The 20302-nt window shown below is 42.3% G+C and overlaps 1 protein-coding gene across 1 annotated transcript; it reads right to left on the bottom strand.

Annotated features, from left to right (window-relative positions):
* Positions 1-934: 934 nt before the first annotated feature.
* On the bottom strand, positions 935-19886 carry LOC146671123 (caspase recruitment domain-containing protein 10). Its single transcript, XM_085403310.1, has 24 exons — positions 19723-19886; positions 16326-16571; positions 15064-15201; positions 13765-13951; positions 12911-13049; positions 11177-11347; positions 10945-11064; positions 10729-10854; positions 10431-10610; positions 10227-10331; positions 9799-9835; positions 9598-9635; positions 9422-9510; positions 9292-9338; positions 9047-9167; positions 8068-8245; positions 7794-7917; positions 7428-7668; positions 7145-7214; positions 6929-7031; positions 6654-6812; positions 6446-6558; positions 5847-5962; positions 935-4209 (listed from the first exon to the last, which is right to left on the bottom strand). Exons 1-24 carry the CDS (start codon positions 19727-19729, stop codon positions 4002-4004), a joined length of 3063 nt encoding a protein of 1020 aa, XP_085259436.1. The 5' UTR covers positions 19730-19886; the 3' UTR covers positions 935-4001.
* Between the last annotated feature and the right edge of the window lie 416 nt (positions 19887-20302).

Genomic DNA, 20302 nt, shown 5'->3' on the forward strand with positions numbered 1-20302 from the left:
ACAACACAGCAAGCGCCTCCCACCCCACCCCCCCTTTTCCATGTTTGACATTTAATTAGTTTAGATAAAATAATAAATGTGCTCAGATGTAAGTATTTAATAATGACTTAATTAATACTGTAATAGGATATTGTACAAGATATGGTACTATTTGGAGCTTGTACTGAATTTTCTTATTCCTGTGAGCTATACATTAAAATGGTTAACACTGTGACACACTACATTTATCCATCAACCCACCCATCCATTTTCTTACACTCATCGAATTCAGGATGAGGCCCGGAGCTTAAATCACATCTGTTCTATAGCACATGTGACAAGCTCTAGGTAACCATTACTGCTCAGATTTACACCTACGGTCAACAAACTGAACACAGAAAGATCCCCCAGCAGGGTTAAAACCCAGGATCCTCTTGCTGTGAGCCCACAGTGCTGACCACGCTATAACCATTTTGCACACTGTATTATGTCACATTTTATGGCATTGTATATATATGTATTGCAGTAGAAATTAAAATGTAAATTATCTGCCTTTACTTTCTATTACTTTGTCTACATTTGTTTCACACTGTACACCGACCATCCTCTGGATGGTGCAGAGGAGGCACTCCCCCTCTGGCCGCCTGTGCCTCATATATATATATATATATATATATATATATATATATATATATATATATATATATATATATATGCGCATTTCAATAATTAAAGAGAAAACAAATCACTTTAGACATGAGTGAAATTTAATTCATTTATTTTTTTAAATGGATACAAAAAGCAGTTAAAAGGAGTACACTATAGCAGAGAAATGCAGTACTCCCTGACTAGTCAAAAACAATCCACTTAAAATGATCAAAAAACGCACAGTTTGTGTTTTAAAATGTGTTCACATAAAGTCACATTGTTTAACACCGAAATATGATATGTATAGTTGTTTAGTGTCCATGCTAGAAGACATTTGAGGTCTGGGGGTGCTCCGCCCCCCGGTCTGGGGTGCTGGCCGGGCCTTGGGGGCTTGGGTCCTGGCTGTTGTGTCGCCGGAGCAGTGGGCGGGTGGGTGCAGGGGGGCTCAGCCCCTCCCTTTCTTCCCTCCCCATCCTCAGCTGCCTCCCTATTCCCGCTCTACCACACCCACCCACACACGCATGGCTTGGGGTGCAGGTATGTCACCAGGGTGCAGGGGAGGCACTCCCCCTCTGTCCCCTTCTGGCCGCCTGTGCCTCAATTTTATTCGGCAACCTAGACATCCACATTACTCACACTCTCACATAACACATACATATAGGGCCTTGGGGGTGGGCACGTTTTACAGCATCCAGAGGATGGTCGGTGTACTCCAGCCCACCTTTGGCGCTGGTGCCCTACCCTCAATTTTAAATGCATTTATACACTAAGGGTTTTCAGGAAGAGCTGTGCTGCTCTCTGAGAGGAAGCTAGTACCATGCTCTCCTGAGTTTTAAATGCACTTTAGAACAGCACACAGCAACACTACATATGAGCGGGCGTAGGGAGGTTTGAGGTCTTCCTCACCCCGGTTCTGTTAGCCGTCAGGGCTGGGGGGCTGGGAGGAGGTGCTGGCCGTCAGACTGGGGTCTGGGATGCGGGGCCTCCCTGCTACTGCAGATAAGGAGGTGGTCCGCTTGCCTCCACCCCAGAGAGAAGGGTTACATGTCCTGGGTCTAGGTGCGGCTTGCCCCTCTGAGGGCGGGGGTACCTGGACCTGGGATATAGAGTATGTTTGGGGAGTGCGACTGTCTGTGCAGTGTCTATTTGTGTCTGTCTACACGTTGGATGAGTGCCGAGTATTTGGTTGTGCATAATAATAATAATAATAATGGATTGCATTTATATAGCGCTTTTCGAGAACCTCAAAGCGCTTTACAATTCCACTATTCATTCACTCTCACATTCACACACTGGTGGAGGCAAGCTACAGTTGTAGCCACAGCTGCCCTGGGGCAGACTGACAGAAGCGAGGCTGCCATATCGCGCCATCGGCCCCTCTGGCCAACACCAGTAGGCAAGTAGGGTAAAGTGTCTTGCCCAAGGACACAACGACCCGGACAGAGAGCCCAGGGATCGAACCGGCGACCTTCCGGTTACAGATGCGATTCCCAACCCCCTGAGCCACGGTCGCCCCCAATATGGGGTGGGAATGCACGTCTGTGTCCGCGTGTGCCTGTTCGGCTGTGTCTATATGTCAGGTTGGGTCTTGGACTCAACCTCTCTGGGTACATCTCAGGTCCTCTAAAGTACGGAGGCCTATCTCCCCTCACCACACTCCCTGCCGGTGGCTGATGCCCTCAGACGTTGGTGTGTTGGTGGTCCTTGTCGTCTGGGGCTGTGCGCTCATGTATGTACCGGCGGGGCCGGGCGCCTGTGGCCCGGCTGGGCTCCTTCCGGGGGGTGGGATGCCCTCAGACCTCTGGGCCTGAAGCTCGGTCCTCTCTGGCACAGCTGGCTGCCGGCAGAGCCCGCGGGCACGCCACTGCAACCCCCTCTGGCCTCTGCTCCGTAGCTGCGGGGTGACCTCTCCTTTGGGGCTCTACTCAGCTCTTCCCAGGAGGGTGGCACGGTTCCCCCCCCCTTTGGTGGTCCTCCTCGGGTCCTTGTACTCTGGGGCCTCTGGATATCTGGGGCCTGGATCTCCTCCATACCTACTTCATACCCTGGTGGATGGGGCTATGGCTCCCCACACTCCCTAGCAGATCATTACATGGAGAAACCTTTGGAATAAAAGCATGCTGATCCACACAGGTGTGCACACAGGTGTACACACGGGTGTTCACAGACGCGGACTACACCTTTCTTGGCTGCTGCCTCAAAGCACATTGTGCGCTGTCTATCTTGCGTGCTGCACAATATCGTTTATTATTTAGTATCTACTGCTAGCTAGTTTATTGTGATGGTGCTGGTTTTTTTATTATGTTGCTCTTTGTTGTTTGCTTTCTCTTCTGTTTTTTTTTCTCCATACAGGTGATCCAGGTGTTTTGTTTGTTTTTCCTTTCTCTTTTTTTTTTTCTTCCCCCCCTTCTCACCGTCTCTTCTCCCCTTTGGTTTTCTTTCTCTCCCTCTCTTTCTTTCATTCTTTCTCCCTGTCCTATCCCCCAGTCATGTCTGTCCCGTTTGTAGCAACTGAAAATAAAATAAATTCATAATTATAATAAAGGTCAATCAAATGGACCAATATGGCAAGGCCATGATGATCCACTTGGTAAAATAAATCCACTTGGCATCTTTCTTGGCCTCAAGACAACAATTCTGATGGCTAAAGATCCAAACGGGACACAAAAAAAAAAAAAAAAAAAAAAGAAGACATTTGAGCAGCTAAACCTATTGTTTCAGGCTCTTTGCTTTGCATTCAGTTCAGTTTGCAGTACATTCAGATTGAAATACAATAATGAATCCACTCCGTCTAAACTCGACACCTTAATGGAGCGTTCATTATTTCACTTCAAATGAAAAAAGCTGAAGAAAACAGGCTGACATAAAATGTAACTGTCCAAACAAACACTGGCCTAGATCTATAATGCACAGATAATATTGTATGAAAAAAAGCTTCAGTTCCCTTAACCTACAACATCTGTCACACTTAATATTCTCACAGCTTCAGCTTTTCACTTAAAACATAATTAAATGACCCGTGGCCTAAATACCAAAAAGTAGGCTCCTTGTGTTATTGAATATAGTTTTGAAGTACAGAAGTATAATAATAAAACCTTAGGTGTGGTAAGTTGAGGGGAAGATTGCAGTTTTAATGAGGTAAGTACATTTGTACTTACATGTACCTTCCTTGTGCGGCTCAAATAAGTTGCAGTTTTTTTTATTTATTCTAGCCAGTCCAGCTTGGCTATTATAGAGACCTATAATTATGAGAATTTCAAAATTATGTTAAAATGTATGTACACAAGCCTAGTGTGGGCTCCTTTGAAATTCTTAGTAGATACTGGCACATGCACTAGTCATACATGGTACCACACACATTCTCTCTCTCTCTTCTACTGCAGCCTATCCAGTTCAACCCAGACCATCGCCCTCTGCTGGCTGTGGATGTTGGTACGTAAAGCAGCCAGCAGCTCATCAGTGCAGCTCCAGGTGTTGGGCTCCAGGGTGTAGTGAAGCATGGGCAGTGTCTCCAGCTGCAGCTCCTCGGCGTGGCACAGCTCCTCCATCACACTGTCCTCCCCACAACGTGGAAAAAACTTTCTGTTTCAAGTGATGGATAAATAATCACCGAGTATCTAAGACATGACTTTTCCAAATATATGTATTTCAAGTAGAGCTGGGCGATATGAGATTTTTTCATATCACGATATGTTTTTTTCATTTCAGGCGATAACGATATCTATCACGATATAAGCCAAATAACTATATTTGTAAGATTTAAATGTGCCGTTGCTCACAAGTAAAATGTGAAATAATCAGCAGCTTGTTTTTAAATATTTATTTCCCATAATAAGTTCAACAGGGTAGATGTACTTAAGGAACATGAGACTTTTTCAGATAAATAAAGGCAAATATTGCAAACTACACAAAAGGCAGCCGCTAAAGCGTTTAAGTTTCAAAATAGAACAAATGAAACAGACTAAATTGTCAATTCCACTTAGAAACAAAATATTAATTCTAAAAATAAATCTTAGTTTGTTTTACAGAAGAACAGACAAAACTGACTAACTTTTGTCAATATCAAATAAACTGAGAACTAAAAGGAAATTCTCAATCTCTCCTTGTTGTATAGCTTAGCTTTTCAAACAGTTTTAACAGTTACTTTAGTCTGACAAAAGCCGAATGACGAATTAGCGCTTCCAGTCAGAGACTGAGGCTACGTCCACACGTACACGGGTATTTTTGAAAACGGAGATTTTCCGTTTTCGTTTTAAAAAATAATCCCGTCCACACATAAAGGCAGAAATGAAGGAAAACGCTGCTATGAACATGCCAAAGCAGCAGGTGGCGCTAGATTCCTAACCGTGCAGAAATGTTGGCCAATCAGAAGTCTAGAAGCCTCGGTGGGAAAAAGTAAACAAAGCTGCGGCATAGAAGCAGAACCGAGTCGTATGTGTGGAGGGACAGTAACTGTGTGTATATGTAAGCATTTAAACACTGCAGAGAGTAGAATTAACAGTAACAGTATTGTAGAAATTCATTTCACCGAAACAATAACGTGGCGCACAGTGTGACGCATGCACCAGTTTATTGTATTTCCAGACTTGCTTTCGGCACAATTTACAGTGCACGCTACTCTGTTTTTTGTCAGACTTGAAATAGCCGAAATACCTTCACACTACGGAACTTCTTTGGCTCTTCCGTTCGACAATCTCTCCGGCGTTGGAACCATCGTCTGTTTTCTCTTCGGTCACGCTCGGTTGATTTTTCTAGTCGGCACACTCATTTCCTCCATTATGCGCTGGCTCCATTACCTGCTGGCTGCTTCCCAAACAAACACACGTGCGGCTTGGCACTTGTGCTGTACGTAACAAGTCACGCGACGTGACGCTGCGGCTGTGATTGGTTCGGCTCTGCGCTACTGAATTTGGATCGGCTGACCTTTTTTTTTTTTTTTTTTTTTTTTTAAGAGGACAAGAGCGGCGAGGTCTATCGCGATAGCTTAATTTCTCTATCGAGTAAAAGTTATATCGCGATACATATCGTTATCGTTCTATCGCCCAGCTCTAATTTCAAGGTAAGAAATAATCACTCTAGAGAAGTTAAACGCTCCTTACTCCACAAAGTGGATTGCCATTAAATACATACAAAGCTTGGATAAAGTACAGTAGTGCTGCTATGGTGAGACCAGAACTTACTGTAGCACTGAACTGAAAACTGCCTGTGTGTGCACTTACCTCAGCTTCTTGTGTTTTTTGTTCTTGGGGCGAATATGGATGACGATGGGGTAAATCCCAAGTCTCAATAAGCCTTCAACACTGGACAAGCCCAGCTCGAGCAGGCAGTGTTTATCCTGAGACAAAGAGATGGCATCTGTTTATCTACAGCTCGTTTAAGGTCCCAACACACCATTTCCATCAGGTTGGGTCAGGACTTTGCCTGGGCCATTGCAAAACTCGCTGTGTTTGGTTTTCTACAAACGTGGTGCCTTCCATTATGACCAAACATCTCCGTATGTATGCTGTCATACAACAAGCCATCCTTGTTTAGTCTTTTTTAAATCATGCTCTCATGAACTTTAACATTTAACATGCTAACTGAGCCTAGTTTTTTAAAGGATTTCAGAGTCCTGTGGAAATTTCTCCCCGCGATTGTCGGTAATTGACTTTTATTGGTTACTTAATCGTCCTAAAAACAGCATTCTTCATTGTCCTTGAGGAAGACATTTAGTAGGATGGTTGTAAAGCAAAATGTGGTGACATTTTTGCATTTTCGTCAGGCAAAGCAAAAGCTTCTTTTTGAAAACCACACCCCCAGAAAACACCGCTGACCTTACCTGGCTGATGACATCCTGTATTGACTGCAGCCTTATGCCAAGGGCCTTCTCTGGACTGCAAGAATCCAACAAGAATATTCTCTTGTCTTGTCTCTCTGAAGCTGGAATGGGCTCTGAAAATATTTAATGTATGATCAACAAATCAGCACCAAACTTTGTGCACTGTTGGGTCACTGTGCGTGGATAGGTCTGTGTGTTGCACAGATACCTGGCTGGCAGGTGTTAAACTTTAATCCAGACTGTGCTGGTTGCAGGAGCTTCTCTATCAGACCACGGGACAGCAGAGACGGTGAGAAGATGACTGGCCGCTTGGTCTGAACCTGCACTGACTGTACTAAACTGTAAGGGATTAAGTGGTCCTCATGGCCTGACATGGCAAAAACAAGTACAAATACATCAACACAAAGTGTGCACATACACAAACAATTCATTTATGACACAAACATGCTATTTCATTGAGGGAGCGACAGGGCTTCAACTTACGTTTGCTGAGCGTGTAAAGGACCTGTTGTGTGGAACCAATCCCACGGCAGTTTGGATCCACCGCTTTGACCAATCGTACACGGCCTGATGTTTTCTTTAAGAACTACGCAAAGAAAAATATACATCTTCCAATGAGGAAACGGGCAAAAACTGTAATATGAGGCACCACAGCCGTTGTGCATGCTGATCATGTAATTTAAATATGCATCAACTTACCATCTTCTTCTTAGAGTCCTTTTGCTCCACTGACATTTTTCGTAACCTTATGAGTAACAACTGTTGAGCCCTGAAAGAGAAGTCGATATATTCTTAGTTATTTACACTAGTCACACAGCTATTTTGTTATCAATCTAAATTTATTCGCCAGTTTTGTAAATATATCTACTTTCTCTTATATGTACTTGAACTAAATAACACTGGCCTTGTGGAACTTTCAGGACTGAATTGTGCCTTTAAAATAATAATAAAGCAAAGTCACGTCAAAGTCTGACTGACATACCGGTTGTAGTTGGGCATGGATCCTGTCTGCAAATGCTTGGCTGTGCTCGGGTCCACCAGGGAGCAGCGCCATTGGTATTTTCCATTGTACCTTGTATCTGTGACATGTATAATGTCATCACAAGAAACACCCAAAGATGGCGGGTCACCATGAGGCTCCATGCTGAGATTAACACGCACATAGAAAGAGTCGGGACCCAAAAAAGTTGGCGATGAAACCTGCGAGGACAGGTTTGAGTACCCTGAGGATGAGAAAGCATGAGAGGGGGCACCTTAGCGTCACCTTTCTGCACCACGAGGGGAGATTTCAAGAGCAGACTGACCGGCCTCATATGAATTTTTCAAACCTCTGAAGTAACAGACTCACCCTCTGGGTTGCTCTGGAATTTAAGTGTTGACGGCTCGGTCCACCACTGCAGAGAAAAGTGGGCCACCTCAGCAGTGCACTGACTCAGCAGCACACTTCCCCCACCAAACAGGACTTGCTCCAGCTAAAAACAACAGGACAAAAACTGCATGTCATTCTACAGCCTCATTTTCATAGAAGCAAAGGCACACACTTGTCCTTGTGGTACACGTATTTCCACATGCACACATTAAAAGTGCTCATATATGATTTAATCGCATATGCAGACGCCAACCTCCAGCAGCTCGCTGCCCTCCTTCAGTCCACATTGTTCAGCTGGGGAACCTGCTCTCACATGGCTGACAAATATCCCCGTTTGGCTTCCTCCAATGATGGTGATGTCATCGGCAAGACTTGGTCTCCTGTGCTTTGGAGAGGTTGGGGGACTTGGAGATGGTGAGCAGTGTAGGTTCCTGAGAGATGGCAGAAGACCGTCAGAAGCAGTAAGGATGAAATTACATAACACTAGTCTGTGACGGCATTCACTTTGCTTTGGTGCCACTTTTGTGCTCTTTACATTATGTTGTACACTATGACAGAAAATTGCACTTATATAATATTAATCACATTCAAAACTGTTTAAATTTTTATCATACAGTAATTATGTAATGAACTCCATTTTTTAATACCAAAAAGATAATAATAATAATAATATATAATAATAATAACAATAACAACAACAACAACAACAATAATAATAATAATAATAATAACAATGATAATAATAACAATAATAATAATAATAATCCACCAGGAGAAAATAAAATGAAGGACAAACCAGATACATTTTAAAGACATCTAAACATTTAAACCATGAAGTTTTTTTCTTTAATTGTTTAAATTTGAAAATTTTACTTCATGTGCTGGAAAGATTTTTTCCTTTGAAGCTGTAGATTGACATCTGCTCTTCCTTTTTTTTTTTCTTAGCTCTGTTGGTTTGTTCTCGCCTGTTTGTTTACAATAAATAAAGTTATTTTTGAGTTGTGTAATGGTCTGTGGCCTAATACCCACAACGTACCTCTGACAAAAGAAATGTTAATGCTCTTCTATACTAATGTTAATGTTAGGACCTTTTAGGACCATCATTCTCACCTACGAAGATTAAGAGATTGCCCTGCAGAAATTAATATTACTTGTAATTAAGGAGGAAAAATGACAGTTTAACAGAGCTTTTACTGGTTTCAGTGACAGGCATCAAAGCTGTAAGTTTGTACCTGGGCACTTTGGGACTGGGCTGCTGTGCAGAGACTATGGGCAGGTTGACCAGGTCAGGGGGGAAAAAATGAGACTGCAAGGAGCTCCACGAATCTGACAAAGAAGGCTCACTCTGCTCACCTGAAAACACCAGAGAGCCTTTTAATGTACACTTACATTTTTGTTATTATTAGATTGAACATGATTAATCACCAACACATTGATTAAAAAAAAAATGGTTGTAAATGCAAAGAGTCAAATGTACCTGGAATGTTGTCATTCTCATCACTGCCCCATGAGTCCAAGTCAAACCTTTGTGGAAGCAAAACGAGGAAAATGGTAATCAACGTGAGAATAACGGGGAAAATTGCAGGGTGAAAAATATATGAACTCACTCTGTGTTGACTCGACGGTTGATGGAGTTCATGCAAGGAGGAAAGGGGAATGTGGAAAGGCGGTTTATTTCCTTTTCATTGGTTTCTGTCTGAGGGTGAGGAGGTAAACATAAAGATGCAGATCTTTAGAATCTTATTTTTATTATTTTTATTATAAGCAGGGCTTTGATACTCACTGACAGCAAGAGGTTCTCCTCTGAGTTTGAACCAGAATCTGTGAATCAGCAGAAAAACACCGTTTACTTTAACCTAAAACACTTGTGATGAAATCCCCCACCGACCTTCCTACTTTGTGTAAATGAAAAGTACAAAAGCAAAAGGATTGCACAAAGAAACACTAGATAAGCATCATCCAGCTGCCAGTGTGGTTGACTTACCCTCTGAGTTTTCATTGGCTGGGCCACTAGAGGGCACCTGTGACACAGAAAAGATGCTCAACAGAGTATGAGCTCGCAGATAATGAGATGTAAGGTACAGGCACGAACATGCAAAGAGTTGCACAAGAATGCATTGCAACATTTCCTGCTCATAATAGGACCCCTTGCCTTGTCTAGCTGCAGTGAAATGTTTCAGTCAGAAAGATACATTCTCTGCATAGCACACAAACAGCATGAAAAAACAAGTTTTTATCCTGTGGGAATTCCTATGATATAAAATGAAGTGGTGATTACACAGCAGTTAGGTCAGTAAGGCCTGTTTCGATTCCTTCTGATCTTAATTTAATCAAACAGGGCAGTTGTGATTCTGTTGTTATTGTCATTCTCATCATAATAACTAAACTACTGGTATTAACCGCAGCACTGACCTTTCTTAGTAACAGATTGGTTCTTCTCGGCTGCGGGCTCAGATCCAGGCCGGGGGAACAGCAGGGGCCAAAGCACTGTTCCTCACTACACAGAGACAGGTGGGACTGGGGGGCAGAGATGGAGGACAACATTTGCATTAAAAAGTTTCTGTAGAAGGCAGGGGAAGGTGAGCGCTGCCCTCATGACTTAGTGTTTGAACTCACACAGTGCAGGCAGGAGCTGTTTGGCTCCATTTTCTCCTGGCTCCTCTCCCTCTCTTTGTCCAGCTCTCTCTGCTGCTGCTCCAGGTTGGCCTGCAGCTCAGCAATGCGTTTACGCAGACGGTTCTTATCCAGCAGACAGTCGGTGTACTCAAGCTGCAGGCTGTCTCGACTGCGCAGGGCCTTGAGATGAGAGGACAGAAGTGCAGAAAGTGAATAGGTTGGTGATGTGCGAGAATAAGCCAGAGCAGCTAAAGTGACTGATGAACTCTTTGTGGTTAGACAGTGTGCTCTCACTAACCTGGTCTCTCTCCTTTTCCAGCTCCATGATTTGGTTGAAATAGGACACACTCCTCTTCTGCTCTGTCTCCCAGTCCAGCTGGAGAGTCCTCACCTTCAGCTGTAGCTCTTCGCACTGAGACTCCAACTGCAAGTACAGTCCAGAAAAGAAAGTATCATGAAGGAAAAGGTCATTATAATGTTATAATATATAATATGATGGCAGACAACCTCTCACCTTGTCCCTTTGCTCTTCAGTGTTTTGGAGCTCGCTCTGTAGTTTGGTGATGATATCGCAGAACTCCTGTCTCTGCTCGGCAGCCTCCCTGCGGTCCTGCTTCAGGATATCCATCAGAGCCTGAGGTGAACCAAAACAAAATGAACACAGATAAAAAAAAATACAACAAAGAATGATAACAGCTTAAAAAACATGATTTCAGATGATACACAATATGCAATCAAAAACATACAACGACTCCAGTGGGTGGGATCGAGTTCTTCATCTGACTTCCTGTAGTCTCAGTTTTCTTAGGCAGGTTTTCTGGTAGAGCAGGTGTAGAACCAGTTACAGCTTTAGAGGCATCAGGGGCACCACTTGTTTTTTTCTCTGCTGCTGCCAGCCTGGACTTAAGCTCCTCTACCTGCATGTATGGAGAACAAGCAAATAATAAGCATATCAATAACCTGCTAGTGTGGGACTCTTTTATATTTTAATATCAGGAGCTAATATCAGCTGCTCCTTTATTGACAGTGGGTTACCACGACAAATGTTTTTTCCCCTGATATTGAACCAGGGATCTTTTGTTTTTCAGGCAAATATGTGAACAATAACACAAAGGTCCCACTGATAGCAGTATCTCTAAGTCTACAAATATTATCCATTAAGGGGACTTGTTACACTCGTAATCCACAACCAGTTCAAAAGGTGAGACCCAAGGAAAGTCACAAAGAAGACAAAATGAATATAATGCAAGATGATATTGGCAGTGCAAAGGTGGAGGTGTGTATATGAGGCAGGGTGATTGGCTATTTAAAAACGGGTATCAAGAACGATAATGTGGGGCATCTAGCCACGAAGGATGGAAAACAGGAAGGGAAATAGATAACGATGTGACCTAACTGAGAATTAAAAAAATTAAAAAGGGAATGATGTCACTGAAATGTTTTAACCACTTGGTTCTTAAAATAGTCGTTGCTGCTTTTAGGTCAGCATGATGTCGGTCAAAGCGGGCATCCCTAATATGGTCACACAGATCAGGCTGGGAGCACTGAAGCCCCACCCACCGCTAAACAAACTCTGTGTTTACGAGGGACAGCAAACAGAAGTAAAGTGGCTTAAATGGTGTGTGGCCTTCAAAGGAGAGAAACCTTAAATGGCTCATTTTAGACAGTAGACAGCAGCCGCTGGCAAAAAGATCCCACTTTGAGATAAGAATGACTTTCAGTAAACAGCTGGAAATGAGCTTAAAGCTTTAAGGTGGAACATTTAAATGCAAAAACCAAAGAGAATTCCACAAGTTGCTTCTTTCAGAGTTTACGTTTCTGTGAAAATCTTTCAGTAATCTGAATTCAGAGGCTGGGACTCGTGATAAGGTGTCAACTGGTCCACTATGGCTCTTCAGAAGATGACAGGAAGGGCTATAGGGTGGGTGGACCTCTCTTGGTTTTGCCATTTTGGACTTAAAATAATAAGAAAAAACCCAGGGCTAAATAATGATGATTTCAAACTATTCTAATAAAAATATAGGATTTTAAAGATCATAGATAGACTGTAGATCATACACTGACTTGCAGCTATTAATATCGCCTTATTTTTACAGCCAGCTGGCTCATTCCTCAGTGGTTCTGTCAACATGTTGTAACAAATCCTGGGGTGGCTGATAACATCTGCCCCTGCTGGCTCGAGCCGCTTCATTTATCTCTTTTGCTGCGTGCCATCCAAAGAAGTTTCGTTGCCTCAGGTGCTTTTATTTGTTCCCTTTTTTATGCCTTCAGACACCACATAACTTCCGAGAACAGCGCTTGTTTCTGTTATATGCATGGCAGCAAGAGGTATCGAAGTCGTATCAAAGCAAACAAAGCTCTTTCTGGCTGACATGGAGCACCTAAAACAGCAGCTTAAAAGTGAAATCAAACAGATGCAAAATGCAAGAGAACTAACATTAATATAAAAATATATTTTTCTTTCACCCAAACCAACTGACCTGACTCAGCAGTTCTCTCTCTCTGGTTGAGGCTTTGCCTTGATCCTCCAAGGCTCTGGAGTACTTCACAGCCTGCTCCAGGTGTCGGTCTTTCAGCTTTCCCAGCTCTCGACTGGCTAACTCCCAGTCTTGACGCAGCCTTGAGATCAAAAACCATCCAGATCAAACATTTTCACTTTTTGTTACCAACTTGTTTTTCTACAAATGTAAAGATGAATTTTCGTGGCTCAACAATTTTAGATAACTCTGGAATTGGCAGAGGTGAAGATGTTGAGATTTGAATTTGGAGTGAGCAGGATGGACAAGATTAGAAATGAACATCAGGTGGACAGACCAGATTAAGTGGTGCAAAGACAAAGTCACAGGCTGGAGGTGCCAGGCTGGAGGACAAGAGGAAGTCCACAGAGGAAGCTCATAGATGTAGTGGAGGAAGACTCGTGGAGAGATGGTGTTTCAGAGGAAGATGCCACCACAACCAACATGTTTATTTTTTTTGTTTTTCTCAGTGTTTAAAATGATTTCTGCAGAATGAGAGTAAAACAGTTTGAAGAAAGTAACATGAAATGTTCTTAAAAGTGTTTTTTTATTGTTCAAAAGTTGTTTAATGACAGAGAAACACATTCTGGAGCCAACGCTGTAGCAGCACATCAGGTTTCTTCCCACTGGGATATAAAGTAGAGGGAAAGTAGGCGGGAACAATGGTGCCCTGACCCCTGTAGCTCTGACAGCCTTTGTGGATTATTAATGTCACCTTGTAAATTCACCCCATGTGAATTTACAGGTTTCTATGACATATTTGATTCTTTGACAGAAAAGCTTTAAAGGAAGAAACTGGAAACTAGAAAAGCCCAAACCTTTCCAGCTGTAGTTTGTCATGGCGTAACTCCTGAGCTTTACGCTCAGCGCGGCTTCGCTCCTCCTCCGCCATCCGGCAGCGCTGAGACAGGCGCCGTTCGCACATGCGGCTGTTTCGAAGCTGCTCCCTCAGTTTACGCACCTCCAGCAGCAGAAACTGAGTCAAACCCTCTGGACCTTCCTCATCTGCGTAGAAAGAGAATCACACGTGGAGGTCATTATCATGGAAGGAGGGTATTGTGAATCAATGGAAATTGTAAACTGAATTGTGAGCCAGAGAAACTGGCTTTAATGTGTGGGGAGAAAGGACAAATACATGTTTATATGTTGTGGCTGTCAGTAAATGGCACGCAAGAGAACATTAATGCCAAATGTGCAAATGTGTTCACTCTTTTCTCTGCTCTTGGGCAACATAATAGCTTTGTAAAATAATCATATGCTCACTTTCAAAGAAAGCGCTTATGTTCCAGTTATTTGTTAACCATTTCTGTTCGTCAGCAATGAAAGTAAATTAGATGTGTTTGCGGTTAAGATTCACATACGGTCCCTTTTAAGTTTAAATGTCTTGGCTTTAATTTGGTTGTCAGTAAAGAAGAACTCATCGAACTCATCACTTTGGGCTAGGCTAGTTTTTGCAGTCCAGAGCTGAATTATGTGAAAATGAGTGTATTCAACCATCGATGTTATTATCCTGTCATAGCACCACTGTGAGAACCCCTATGACAGCTGGGATAGGTTCCTGGCTGCCATAGGGGTTAGATGTCAGGTACATCTGTCTGTCACAGGGCTAACAGAGAGCGATAGACAACCATTAAAGTTCAAAGTCACAGTTTAGAATCATCATTCAGCCCAATGTGCATGTTTTTGGACTGTGGGAGAAACTCAGAGTACCCATGCATCACGGGTAGAACATAAGTGGGTTAACACTTGGGACTGAATGACTGTGACGTGACAGACTAACCATTGTACTGCCTAAGTATAAACCTTAAATCCTTAAATGTAATCATCAAAATACTTTAGTAGTCTTCACAAACACTCAGTTGTTTTTAAAATTTATAGTGAATTAAGCTAAAATGCATTAAAAAAAACACACCCACAGTAATTTGAGTGTATAAGTTCATCATGAAATCTAGAATATCCCCATACATGGAACATTTTCCATGTCACGTAAATGCTTTGGGGGATTTTTCTTAAGCCTGAGTTACTTTAACTTTAAAGTTTTAATTTAAGGTTAATTGATGGTTAAGTCCCCCTACTATGCCATTCTTCTTTCTATCCACAAAAAAATCTCTGCTTGCCTAGTATGAGGGAGCATCGGTGTGTTGGCTGTTGCCCGGTCAGCTGTGTGTACTGCTCTGGATGGTAAAACTCCAGTGACTCCATGAAGGCCTGAAGACCTCGCTGGCCCTGACCGCGCAGGATGTCCAGCAAACGGCCTTTTTGTGACAAATAGGGAACAGAAAACATAAGGTGAGTAACACTGCAAGTGTGGAATAATTTACTTTCCGTTGCATGACATTATACAGTGACAATGCTGAAAGATAGGTGCAATGACAAAAGGTCAGGTTAGGGTAAAGCAGCACGTTTAACTAACAGATTAAAGAGTCTCAGCACAAGAATGCTACCTCTTTGATGTATGTGTCATTACCTCTGTAGTTACATGCTGTTGGTATTTCAAACACGACAATGATAAAAGACTGAAACAACAAAATTCTCCGGGGGTTGGACCAGGTGTTTGCCTTCAGTGTCTCTTCATTTACAACATACCTTTCATCTTTATCCTCATCCTTCTCTCTGCCTGCCTCGACTTAGCAATGAAGTTCCTGCTCTTTTCTCTCACTGGAGCATTTATTCAGTTTTCCTGTTTCTGACTGATGAACTGTTAGACAAACATTCACATCTAATGTTTATCCTCTTGAAGTTTCACCAAAGAACCCACTTCTTGTAGTCTTTTAAGACTGCAGCTCAGCGTCAAATGAGTAATCACGTGTTTGCTTAAATTTCAGTGCTCTGACACCATTGAAATGATGCTGAAGCACAGATGTCACTTTGACTCTAAAGAAAACCTGAAAATGACAATTTATGAATAATTTCCTCAAGGCGTCGCTCGCACTGAGACTTTAAATGTGTTTATTTATATTTCAGTTACAATCATTTAACGGGCCAAATGAGCAGGCCAAATTCTCTGAGCAACGGAGAAAGGCCCAGTGTTATGTTACACTCCCATGAACTGTAGTAGACCATTGCTGGTTGTGACTAAAGCTTGGATTACTGCACTTTCAGCTGTGGCAGTACAAGTCTGTACAAACGGATTAAGAAAGAAAACCAGGAAGTGTGGGATGTGACCCATATCTTGTTATTGGGCGTCGCACTGACTGCGGAGGATGTACGCTGATGGTTTTGGTGGGTGAGTGCACTGTTGAAAGCTACAGCACTTCTGAACCCCTGTGGTATGGCATGTTCGTATCGTTCTGAAGCACCATCTTTTCCTCATGTCTCTATAAATCTGTAGGTGCTGATCACTGATTTGACTTTTCAGCCGAGCTCTTCTTCCTCTCACCAGCTTTGCTGATGCGCAGGGGGTACTGCGTGGAGTTGAGCACCTCATCTTCATCCTGCTCGTCGATGACCTTGCACTGGCGCAGGTACGGCGTGAGTTTTGCCGGGTTGAGGATCCGCGTGAGCTTGTGTCGTACTCCCTCCACGCGGTCCCACAGCTCCTCGCAGCGCTCCTCTGACCACGAGGGAGAAGCTTGTGATTCCTCCTGAGCGATGTCGTCCTCCTCCTCCATCCAGACGGTGACACCTGCGCACGACCAAAAAACGTATCAGTTCAGCAAAGAGCCTGGTCTGGAAAGATAAAACAATGTCCCTTAGTTCATGTTTTTTTCCATTTACCGAAAATATGCTTGTTGCCTCGGGCCTTGCTCATGTCCCACTTCAACTTTACGAGCCAGATTTCCAGACATGCCCTATGTCCACTCCCAGACTAAATATTTTCCCAAGCAGAATTCCTTTGTGAATTTGTTTTTGTCTGACCCCTCTTATCTGAATTCCTTTAAACATCAAAGTAGGTCAAACATTGTGTCATTTATGCGCTTTCTAAACAGTAACTATCTGTTTTTTAACAAATAATAATAACAAAAACCTTTTGAGAGCAAGTTTAATATAATTTCATGCCATAATTCGCTGTGCCTAACACTGAAAGGCTATAAATCCTGGTAGGATTACTGGATTAATCTGCTGCATAGCGAGGAAATGAAATGGGGCTCCTTTACTTAGAGGAGTCTACTCACTACAAAACAGCCTGACAGGTCTGTTGTGGAACTGAGTCTCCAAAAAAAGACTAAAGAGACAAAGAGAAACTGATTTGATGAAGTAAGTGAACAGGAACTTCAATATAACAAATCAGAAGTAGTTAAATTGTTGTAGAGCAAAGGGTCTGCTGTTGAAGTAGCAGGGAGGACTCCGAATCATGGGCTCAGAGGACAGGAATGCAAAGATAGGTGTGACTCATATTGCACATCAACAAACACTCCAGGGGACCACAGACAAAAGCTTTCTCAGCCTGATTCACTTCACGAGACAAGGGGAGAAAGTGAATAGAAACTGTCACACAGAATTCCTCCATATTAAAGAAGAGACAACATAAAGGGCGGTGATTCAGTTATCAGTGAACTATAAAGTACGAAAATATACCGTAAGGCCCCCAAAAGCTGCATGGATCGCAGACATATGTCATTTTTGTTGGGGGGCAAATATAGTGGGGTTTATATTTCCAGGAAGGCAAACAAACTGATCCATTACAAAAAAGAGAGATTATTTTTCCCATATTGATGCCTGAGTGATAATGGGAGTTCCTGCCACTCTGTGCAGGTGATCAAAGCAGTCTGAGGTAACAGGCAGGTTGAGGCAGGCTTGGCTGATCTGTTTTCATGGGATTACGAAGCAACTCCTTACACTCAAGGAAAACAAATACTGGATAGTCATTAGCTGTAGGAAGTAGTTCATCTGCACTGCTAACCAAAGACCTGTTTTATATTCAGAGTAAATAAAAACAGCGGCACACAGTAACACCGATAAGATAAAATTAAGTATCGTTTGGTTCAATGAGAAGATTATGCTTGAAACCTGTTTATCACAGGGTTCATCTCCATATCTTTCAGTAAATTTCACTTATTGTTTGTTTTGGAAATGCGATACACCCCCACACCTTCTGTAAAGTGCAAAAGTCTTGAGTCAACCCTGATTTTTTATATTTTGCAAGGAGTCAGACTTTCCTGTAAATATAAAAAGCAGTCTTGATCAATATTTCTTGAAGCTTTCTGAAGCTTTTTCAAAGTTTTTCTTTCTTTCTTTGGCTGCTTTTCCCACTTGTTTTCAGTCCAGTGTTTGTACCTGACAATTTTCAGGGGAATATTTTTTTTGTTTGTTAAGCTGCTTAGCACTGACCTTCGAAGCATTCAGGCTAACTCGAGGGATGAAACAGTGTTTGTTGTGTCTACAGATAAAAGAAAATTCGGCAAAGAGCCAATTTAAAGTTGTATCTTAAGGCACTTTTTACTAGAAGCATGTCCCACATCATTTGTTCCCATTTGTTTTTTGAATCTATGGAAAATGTCTAAGACAAAAAGACAACACAGTCTGACAGCCAAGTAGTAGTACTCTAAAGAGCTAAAGAGCCATTAGGAAACTTGGGATATCTCGGCAGTATGTGCTGTGTGTGGTGTGCAGTGTGTCCATAAAAAACTTCAGAAGTAGATAAAAAAAGAAAAACTGGCGGGCCTACAAAACCATTTAAAGCAGATAAACAGTACCTGGAAGTCCTGTTGTTAAAAGTCCCGACACAGGACCTGAAAGATGCAACTGGCCCTTCCGTTGCTCCATGGACTGTAACAGACCGCTGAAGCCTAACCAAAAATGATCTCAGTAGAAGGCTTACTGTAACAAAGTCATTCTTAATGAAGGGGAATAAAGGCCGAGGTAGCCAAATTACAGAAGAACTGCAATGAAAGCAGGTCTTATGAAGTGATGTATCCAAGTTAGAAATTTTTGGCTAATCGTCTGTAAGTTTGGAGAAGATCAGGAAAGAGGTACAAAAGTGAGTTTATAAATCTATCAGTAAAACACGGTGGAGACTCTGTCAGTCAGTGGTGATCCTCCCTGAATTGATAGAATTATGAATGCAGAATAGTGGAGTACTATCTGGAAGCATTTGATTAGAAACAATTTCATTTTTTGGCAACAATAAATGATGCCAAACAGACTGCCAATACAGTAAAAGTGTAAATGGATAGAAAAACACACTGTTGAGTCTGGATTAGTCTGGAGAATTATTCTTGAAGAACTTAAAGAAATGTCAAGAAATCTGACTAAAAGATTAAAGGTGGTCATAACAAATATTGACTTTCAAGTATGTTATAATTATACAGACTCCGTTTTTGCCTTATAGTGTATTTCCATTTATGTTTGCATATTTTTTAAACTGCTGTAACCATTTTCAGTTTTCCGATTAAAACATAAAGCAATAAGGAGTGACTCTGTCGGACTTTGGGGAAATCCTTAGTTTGTATTTGAAATGAGTAAAAATATACTAGAAGTGTTCATAAATCACCATGGTCTGAAATTATTTTGTTGCAAGAAACTGGCCTTAAAAAAAAAATCAAAAATAAATAAATAATGAGAATAATAAACTTGCAGAGACTGCCACTGCAGCTGTTACTACTTCAGCAGTTGTTATGCTTGTTTACAGAAATCAGACATAAAAGCGTACCACTGATAATAACCCAGTAACAGGAGCACACTCCTGCTGCCCGGTAACACCTGTTTATTCGGTTAATGATTGCTAGAAAAGTCTGGTAACCTGTTACTAGTAACACCGTTCAAGCTAATCAAGCTAAAAATTACGCTAAACAGCGACTAAAAATCTGTTGCTTTAATCTTAAATGTTGACTTACCACTCATAATTTTCTCCTGTGAATCTGAGTCCCAGTAAACCGCACTGCGATCCAGTCTTTACATCCCAGTCAGGTCCACAAACACAGCCGAGGAGCGCACGATACACGCTCGCACACCTTTGCGCACTCTGCTCCAGTTCCTCCACCCTCAACCACAACATCCAATTGTCAGGCAAGAGGAAGGAGGGAAAAGTCCCACTCCTCTCCAAATCACGGCGGATTTCCTTATCGGGACTTATGATGTCAGTGTAGCAGAGGCCGGAGGCACTAGATGGCGCTTTCAACCAATGCTTGTCCACACACACACACACACACACACACACACACACACACACACACACACACACACACACACACACACACACACACACACACACACACAGCTGTCACGTATAAACTCCGCATTTCACACTTTCCACGGCTGTCAGATGGAAAAATTAGACAGTCTACCTTAGGTTCTCACTGCTGCGTCAAATTGTTAGTTGCCACACAATTGTCATAAAGAAAACACTAGTCATTAACCGCCAGGTGCTACAAGAGTAAAAGGAAAAAAAACCTGCTACCTTTTAAAACTACAGGG

Source organism: Rhamphochromis longiceps, linkage group LG4, assembly GCF_057381845.1.
Source record: "Rhamphochromis longiceps isolate RC_006_pf linkage group LG4, R_longiceps_female_GT1.1, whole genome shotgun sequence".
Classification (NCBI taxonomy): Eukaryota; Metazoa; Chordata; class Actinopteri; order Cichliformes; family Cichlidae; genus Rhamphochromis; species Rhamphochromis longiceps.